Source organism: Lupinus angustifolius, chromosome LG20 (genome assembly GCF_001865875.1).
Source record: "Lupinus angustifolius cultivar Tanjil chromosome LG20, LupAngTanjil_v1.0, whole genome shotgun sequence".
Lineage (NCBI taxonomy): Eukaryota > Viridiplantae > Streptophyta > Magnoliopsida > Fabales > Fabaceae > Lupinus > Lupinus angustifolius.
In genome coordinates, this window is record NC_032028.1 from 4,271,278 (window position 1) to 4,280,775 (window position 9,498).

General features: G+C 31.9%; 1 protein-coding gene across 1 annotated transcript; it reads left to right on the forward strand.

Annotated features, from left to right (window-relative positions):
* Positions 3,860–7,144, forward strand: LOC109335360 (pectinesterase-like). The gene is made up of 5 exons (XM_019571502.1): positions 3,860–3,985; positions 4,016–4,343; positions 5,287–5,727; positions 5,839–6,099; positions 6,350–7,144. Exons 2-5 carry the CDS (start codon positions 4,028–4,030, stop codon positions 7,072–7,074), a joined length of 1,743 nt encoding a protein of 580 aa, XP_019427047.1. The 5' UTR covers positions 3,860–3,985; positions 4,016–4,027; the 3' UTR covers positions 7,075–7,144.

A 9,498-nucleotide genomic window follows, 5' to 3' on the forward strand; every position in this document is an offset into this window, starting at 1 on the left:
TAATCTGTCTGGATATAGTACAAAAAGACATTTTGCATATCATGTATGTGAAGACAATATTCATTCAATAAGGTTGGAACATTATAAGAAAAATGTATTCTTATCCATCATAGATTTTTGCCTTCAGATCATCACTATCAACGATGGAGAAAGGCATTTGTTGGAAACAATGAAGAAGGCATTTTTGTCGTTGACATTGCCTTCAGATCATCAATATCAACGATGGAGAAAAGCATTTGATGGAAACAATGAAGAAGGTCGTGCTCCTTTGCCGTTAATAGGTGACCAATTATTTCAGAAGCTCAAGGGTTTGAATATTAACTTTGGTATACTTTTGAAAAAGAAATTGTCACAAGTGGGTGGAAGAAAAGGTCAATCTTCTTTGAATTGTCATATTGGAGTTTATTATATGTAAGACATTTTCTTGATGTTATGCATATTGAAAAAAATATGTTTGAAAGTCTCCTTAGTACCTTACTCAACGTCCCTGGTAAGACCAAAGATGACTTGAATGCAAGGTTGGACTTGGTTAGTATGAGAATAAGAAAGGAATTGGGGCCGATAACGAAGGGAAAACGTACATTTCTACCTCCAACAACTTATACTTTATCGAGGAAGGAGAAAAGAGAACTTTGTAAATTTATTCATGGTGTTAAAGTTATAGAAGGGTACTCTTCCAACATCCAGAACCTCGTATCAATGAAACACCTCAAGTTAAAATGTCTTAAGTCTCATGATTGTCATGTACTTATGGAGCATTTCTTGCCTATTGGAATACAACCAATTCTACCTAAAAACGTTCGAGGAACCATAACTAGGTTATACTTTTTCTTAAGGGCAATTTGTAGCGAAGTGGTTGTCCCTGATAAATTAACTGCATTGCAAAGACAAATTATTTTGACTTTGTGTGAGCTTGAAATGTATTTTTCACCTTCTTTTTTGACATAATGGTTCATCTAAGCATTCATCTTGTTTGAGAGAGACTACTATATGGCCCTTCCTATATGATATGGATATACCCCATTGAGCGTTATATGAAGACATTAAAAGGGCATGTGAAGAACCGATCAAGACCAGAGGGTTGTATTGTCGAACGATATGTTGTTGAAGAAACTCTTGATTTTTGTACTAGATACCTTACCGGTGGTGATTTCATGGGCATTCCAAAGTCTCGATATGCAAAAAAACATTTGGTGAAGGTATTATTGAGAATGAAATATTGACTATAACAAGTACCGAATTGGAGCAAACTCACTTATATGTGTTACATAATGCTGACGAGGTTGAGCCATATGTTGAAACACATAAGGAGATGTTAAGGAAGTTTTACCCAAATAAGAATGAAAATTGGATTTCCAAATAGCATAATCGGTGTTTCATAAAGTGGTGAAAATATCACATTGATGAAGAGTTGAATATAAATGCACATTCGGTTTCAGAAAGATTGAAATAGTTAGTCAATGGTCCAAGCCTTCATGTTTTATCCTACACTAGTTACGTAATTAATGGGTTCACATTTTATACGAAAAAATAAATGATCAAAGTAAAATGCAAAATAGTGGTGTGACTCTTATTGCTCGAACTTTACACATGTCAAGTGCAAAAGATAGAAACTCAATATATGCGAACATGTCATACTTTAGAGCGATTGAAGGCATATGGGAATTGAATTACACAATGTTTTGGATGCCAATTTTTTATTATATGTGAGTTGATAATAGCAATGGCTTCCGAGTTGATGAGTTAGGATTCATGCAAGTGGATCTTAACAGGTCAAGATATAAAGATGAGTCATTTATTCTAGCATCACAAGCTCAACAAGTATTCTATGTTAGTGACCCAACTGATATGAAATTGTCCATTATATTGTTGTTTTAACTCACAAAATAATCGTCAATAATATTTATGACCAAGAATATGAAGATATTGATGAATATTATCTTTTTTTGAGACATATCAGTCGCGTGAGAGCAGACCAACTACGAATGATAATTTATATACAAGATATTACCACGATGAAGGACATTGGGTAAATCAATATGCTCCTCCAAACAATGATGACCATACAAGACAAAAACAATCAAAGAAAATGAAAAAGTAATTGCAAGTAGTCTTTGTATAATTATAGCCTAATTTTGATTGTTTGTAATTTGTATAATATTGCTTCTTTGTAATTTGTATAATTTTTTATTCATTGTTTGTATTTTGAATTGTATTGATGTTTAATAAAATAAACTTCTCGCATGTATTAATGTGTATATGTTGTTCAAAATGTATAAATGTATGTGTTGTTCAGAATATTTGTTCTGCTAATAAATGTATATGTAGATATTAATTTATACAAATCAAAATTGAATTTTAGCGGAAGCTCTGGCATGCGCGGTTGTAAAGGATAACTACAATATTGCTTTTTATAGAAAGCATTATTGTACATTATCAATACAATAACGCTATGCGTGTGATGCGTTGTTGTATTAAGGTGTTGTTTGAGAAAATTTATGAATAATACAACAACGTTTTTCTGTTATTGCGCTGTTAAATATATGAATTTCAATGACGCAACAATAAGCGCTCTTAATAAGACCTATAAAATGCGTTGTTTATGTAATACCCATATGATAGTGCTTTATGGACGATGCGCTATTGTATTGATACACTATATGACAACATTTTTGTGTGTTGCACTGTGTATATAATCAATACAACAACGATTGTGAAGCGTTGTTAATGGTAACTATATACTCCTACGGTCAAACAGAAAGCGTTTTTATATATCTAAAATAAGCGATGTTAATGACAAATCTGGCAAAGTGGTTGTTAGACTTGTCACTTGTGAGCCAAATCGCAACTATTTCTTTATTATTAGCATATCAGTACTTTAACATTATTTTTAGATAGAGATCAATTTTACCAACAGATAAAGTTTAATCAACCAACATGAACAAAATAATTCATGATTGTAAAAGGCATAGAATTTAGGTTTTCATGTAATATCTCGAAATGAAATAATAAAATGTAATGTTTGGTTAGTGTAACTAATCTTATATCACTTAGAAAGGAACATAGGGGTAATGCATTTATTTTTAAAATGTGTTTACATAACAAAAAAAGTAAGAGGGGATAGTAAAATTAAATATTAAATGATATGATCAAATTTTGATGTTTTAATGAATACTTCCTCGCATGTAGTTTGGTGAATGTTGGGAAGCTTACTGCATTTGCACTTAATGCTGTGTGGAATTTCACAAATACTCTCTGTGTCTCCTTCTTGATTTGGACAAAGATAATTCTTTTATAAGAAAAATTGTATTAATAGGGTACAAATCGTACATTATTTAAATGAATGGTTTAATAATCACATGATTATAACAAAAAACTTAGTAGCAGTAAGAAATTAAACATTCACATGAGTTACAATTATACTCAGAGAATGACATTATATTGTTCACTTTGTCAGAGTCATAATTTTATCTTCATTGTTTCCCTGTTTTGTTGAATAGTGATCTTTCTGGAGTTAAATATGATGTCATTACTTATTGGACAAAGATAGTAATCCAACTTGGATAGTAACCCAATGCAGATGTTGCATGCCAAAGGTGAAAGTGGCCAATTTAAGACTGTCCAAGATGCTATTAAGTGTATATTAACGCATACCCGAAGTACCACAAAGCTGGTAGATACATGAAAATAGTTGAAAATCACAATGCATATCAATATTCTCTACATGCCAACACCATGCAACTGAAAAACACCCATTAGTTAGTCTTATTATAGAAAAAGTGTGATATATACCCTAACTATTAACCTGCTATTTAAAGGCGGGAAAGTTGTCCTTCAAAGAGTCATGGTTGAAAAGTCTATAAAACCCTACTTCCACCAAAGAGTTCGTCACTCCCATTAACCGTAACTCTTTGAAAAGGGAGGAAATTTATCTTCATATTATCTTCAGACCTTGATCTCAGAGGCCAACCCATTGTGGGAGAAGAAAAAATAAGATAAAATACAAATAACAAATAAAACTTCAAAAATGAAAATAAACATAATTGTCTCAGTTGTTTCCCTCATCCTTGTGGTGGGTGTTGTGATAGCCAACATTGTTATCAACCATAAGGGCAACAACAGTAGCACAAACCCCAATGTTAAAGCTAATTATTCAAGGGTGGAGAAGATTTGCCAAAGTGCAGAGCAAAAAGATCTTTGTGTTCAAACCCTAAGCACTGTGAACGAAGCCTCAGACCCTAAAGAATACGTTGCAGCAATTGTGAAAGCAACCACTGAGAGCGTCAACAAGGCATTTAACATGAGCGACAAGCTTTCAGTGGAACATGGAGAAAAGGACCAAGGTACCATAGGAGTATTAAATTAGTCTTATATTGTTGTTTATATATAAATAAAACGCATTTTGCATGTAAATATGGAACAATGATCACATCTCTACAAAAAGTTTTCTAATCACATTTAACTAAGTAATATAAAAAATTTGGTTTTTATTTTTATGAATTTTCTTTTTAATTATATAATATTTTTAAATTAGATTGAGATCCATCGACAAGAAGAATAGGTGATATTCATTCATAAATATGAATTGAAGATCTCCATTCATAAAGATTTTTAGTTTTCAGAATTTTATTAGAATATAATATAATTGAGGATAAGGTTAGAGACAATTAATTTCCATTTGTAAATATTTGGCAAATACTTCTAACTACTATTATCATAAATCTTTAAATTATCCTATTCATTTGCAACCGCCTCCCCAACTATATTTCTACCATAATTGAGGTTATATCCATCATAGTTCTTTTTTTATAAATTTCCATGATTGTGATAAACTAGATATGACACAATTGTAGCAAATTCTCTTTTTGTATATGCTATTAAGGATTAACATCATATATTTCAAAGTTGGTGTTTTCAAATATGTCTCCTCCACTAGTAAAATGTTATTTATGTTAATAAAAAAAGTGAGAATCTATTTACTCTTCATCAATGTCATTAAATTTTATAGACATCTAATGATTTAAATCTACTTACTAATTCAAACGATTGTATTTCTATAAAATTGATGGTTAGGATTAGAAATAAATTTAAAAAGTTTACTCTTAGAGTAAGTGGATCTCTCCCCTATTAAAATATATTTATTTTTATGTATCTTTTTATTTCGATTCTTGAAACAAAATAGATTATTACATAACACTATACTATGTGGATAATAAGGTTGGGAACAAGTTGGGAAAGATGATTTTAGATTAATTAAGCAATAAAGTTATTCATTGAACGTTTCAGGTATCAAGATAGCCCTTGACCATTGCAAGGACATGTTGCAATTTGCATTAGACAGCCTTCAGCTTTCAACGGACTTGGTCGGTGGCAAAGACATTAAACAAGTGCATGACCAATCCGCTGACTTCAGCAACTGGTTGACTGCTGTTATCTCACACCAACAAACTTGCTTGGATGCATTTGACAATGACAAACATGATGAGAAAGCAGTGAAGGAACTACTCAACAATGAAAACTTGGACCATGTAGGTAAAATCACCGGTGTTGCCCTTGACCTTGTGGCTGATTTGACAAACATCCTTCAAGAATTCGGATTGCAGTTGGAATTGAAACCTTCCTCTCGCCGCCTTCTCGGTGCGGAGGAGGTTGACGGAGAAGGACTCCCGACATGGTTATCTGCCTCCGATCGCAAGCTCTTGGCTAAGGTCAGGATGAACAAGAATGGTAATAAAAATGGCAAGAAGAGGGTTCGTAAGGTTGCTGCTGGAGCTGCTACAGGAGCTGCTATAGGAAAATATATAGGTGACAGTAATATCACTATTGCTGGCGTTGCAGCACCAATGACAACTGTTATGGTGGCCAAGGATGGCAGTGGCCAATTTAGAACCATTATGGAAGCCATTGACGCTTATCCTAAGGGCTTGCAAGGCAGGTACGTTATCCATGTTAAGGCTGGGGTCTATCCTGAGTTCATCATTGTTCCCAAAAATGCTGTAAATATTCTTATGTATGGTGATGGCGCTTTAAACACTGTTATCACTGGTCACAAGAACAAACATCTTGATGGTATCGACATCATGAATGGTGCAACATTTGGTAACCTCTCTTTACTATATACCTAATTGATTTCTACTTTTCATTACTCAACATAGATATGTTGTCATATTATGTCATATACTGTTACATGAAACAAAAATAACAATTATAATAAAATTTAATTGATATATTATATTTTAATTTAGGCGAGATAGCGTGTATAAAACAAAATTGGACAGTTGATGTATTCTTATATATCCATGTAACACTTTAATTTCTTGCAATAATAAGTTTGGTGCTTGTTGGGCAGCCAATGAAGCTTATGGATTTATTGCAAAGGGAATTACATTCGAGAACACTGCTGGCCCAGAGGGACACCAAGCTGTAGCACTAAGAAACCAAGGAGATATGTCAGCTTTCTTCGATTGTCATATTGTGGGTTACCAAGACACTTTGTGGGCACAAGCCAATCGTCAATTCTATCGTAACTGTGAAATCTCTGGCACCATTGACTTCATCTTTGGCACATCAGCTACCATGATCCAAGACTCCAAAATCATTGTGAGGAAACCCAACATAAGCATGAAACAAGTAAATGTAATCACTGCAGACGGCACACAACAAAGGAGCATGAATTCAGGAATTGTGCTCCAGGGCTGTGAGATTGTCCCAGAAGCTGAATTGTTACAAGTAAAATCTGAAATCAAATCATACTTGGGTAGGCCCTGGAAGGCTCTAGCAAGGACAGTGATTATGGAATCAAATATTAGTGACATTATTCAACCAGAGGGTTGGATGTATCACCCTAATAATATTGGGTTCCTTAATACTTTGTACTATGCTGAGTATGGTAACACTGGAGTTGGTGCTGACACTAAGGAAAGAGTGAAGTGGCCAGGTTATCATCCAACAATTAGTACTAATGAAGCTCATAGATTCACTGCTAGACAGGTACTTCAAGCTGGACCCACTAGCAAAGCAGAAGATTGGTTGAGAGCTACTGGCGTTCCTTTTACCCTTGGATTCCGCAAGTAAAACATTCTTATTCTTTCTAGTCACACAAAAATTAGAAAAATGTTGCATCTTCATCAAATTGTTTTATTTATTCTTCATTATTATTAATTAGCACTTCCGTTTTCATATATAGTTGTGTTTATATTGCTTGAGGGGTAGTTTTTTATTGGGGAGGGGGAATTACTTAATTATGTCAGCACACAGATAAATTGAGAGAGATATATTTACACTTTGATCAAACACTATAGCAACATTAAATCATGCAAGTGTACAAGTAATACATTGAAACATTAAAAAATAGTGATAAAGTAGTTTTGTTATAGAGCACCAAGCAATTGATATCTATCAATATGTACCATATAATTTTGAGATCACCTATATTAATCAATATGATAATTTCAATAACTTAGAAATCATACAAGCCCATAATTCTTTCTAGTAAGTGATAAGTGAAGTAAACTTCTCTACACAAAATGAAATGGGGACCAGCTAGCACGAGCGAACTCAATAATAAAATTGATAGATCAAGATATATCACCAAGAGACATTATTCATGATTCCCCATACCCAAATGCTAAAATTATGGATCCATGTACTATTGGTACGTAGAAAAGTCCATTACTAAGAGATAATAAGACCACCAAAGTGATATATCATGTGTGGAAGTATAGAGTCTGAAGAATGATACCAGTGCAATATCTCGCCTAATAAGAAGTTATTGCATCAGATTGGTACTTATCTCAGAGAGGGATGATGTATAATAAAGTGTGATGTATATGAAATAAAATATGATGATGTGAAATAAAGAGTGTATAATGTAAGATAAAGTAGAACAAAGCCATAATAGTTATGGGGTGTAAGATGCTATGAAAAGTGTATCTCTTTTTCCTTCTATAAGTATATATGAAGGTTTGAGGCTTGTTATAAGAGTTGGTGCAATAAATTTTGTGTTTTCTCCTATGCTCATATGTCATATCTTTTTTTTAAGTTTTCTTTCCTTCTAAAACAAAGATATAATAATTATTAAGATCTTTTGTGGATAAAACCTGCTTATTGCAAAAGTTGAACCACAGTTAGTATATTTATATGCCTAATAAACTTAATCATCTAATAACTACGATAATTCTTATCCCTCATACTTTCTCTTTGGATGAGTCTAAAATAACTTTAAGCATATTTTCTACATTTCTTGTGAATATTTAGCCTTTTATTTGTACATTTAAACATTATATTTTAGATCATATATATATATTATATTTATTTATCCCTCGTTTATTTTAATATATTTTATTTATTACATATAGCAAAAAGTTAAAGGGATGCCATATGATGTCCCAAAATTGATGTCAAAACACGTTTCATACTATTAATTTTTATTTTTCTAAGTTTTTTTTTTATTTTTGATGTCTTTTTTTCATGCATAAACATTATGTAAGTTCCTCATTCGTTTTGAGCCTTACCAGAACTTAATGGCTTAAGTGATATCCAATGATAACAACAATTTCATTTTTATATGAGTCTCACACATTATTTTATAATTTATTACAACTTTCCATAAAATAAGAACAACTTATATTTTTTGCCCACAATGGTAAACATTATTCTTATTTTTATTTGGTCTCACAACATCTACTTTTCCCCACAACATCTACCTATTTCCTCATTTTCCTTTGACTAAGAACAACCAATAATTGTTTTTATTTAAGAACAAAATTCAGAAAATAAGAACAAAACAATGAAAAATAGAGTAAAAATATTTTTGTTCCGTTAAGAACAAACAAACACACTATAATGCTCCCAACAATTATTTGTCCGGGTCACTAATAACTCTAACCTATCAGTTGTTATATTAAAAAAAATGTATATACTCGCTTTTATATTGTCATTCTATCATCTATCATTCATTATTAATTATTATTAATTTTTAAATAAAAATAATATAATATAAATAAATAAATAGTAAATAATATATTAAGTGTGTATAAATTTTTATGGTGTAAATATATATATATATATATATATATATTACACTCTTTTATATTGCTACAGGGTATATGTGAAGGTATAAAATTTGATTTTCCAAAATATCCAACCTAATTTTCCCTATTATTTTTATGACTAATTGATTGTGTCACGTCTTCACCTTTAATCGCATACCAACTCTAAGAAAATGACCATTATGATTGGTGAGACATCGAATCCCATTCAAACATACAGATAAATCAAGAGGCATAGTTCAATCTTAGCCACCAAATTCATCTTCTATCCTTGCAATGTATAAAATGTTGAAATGTTGAAAATAAAAATAAAAATCATGTATAGATAATTTGTGGACTATTTCTGGCCATTTTTCCTCCAACGTTCCAATCATTATGTACACAAATTTCATGTATATAAATATACACAATAAGCAAGTTCTGAGGCTACATGACATCAAGAAACAAA

Coding starts and splice junctions, on each gene's coding strand:
- LOC109335360 (XM_019571502.1), top strand. CDS start 4,028: ATGAAAATAAACATAATTGTCTCAGTTGTTTCCCTCATCCTTGTGGTG. Junction 4,344..5,286: donor ACATGGAGAAAAGGACCAAG/GTACCATAGGAG, acceptor TGAACGTTTCAG/GTATCAAGATAGCCCTTGAC. Junction 5,728..5,838: donor GGTCAGGATGAACAAGAATG/GTAATAAAAATG, acceptor CTGGCGTTGCAG/CACCAATGACAACTGTTATG.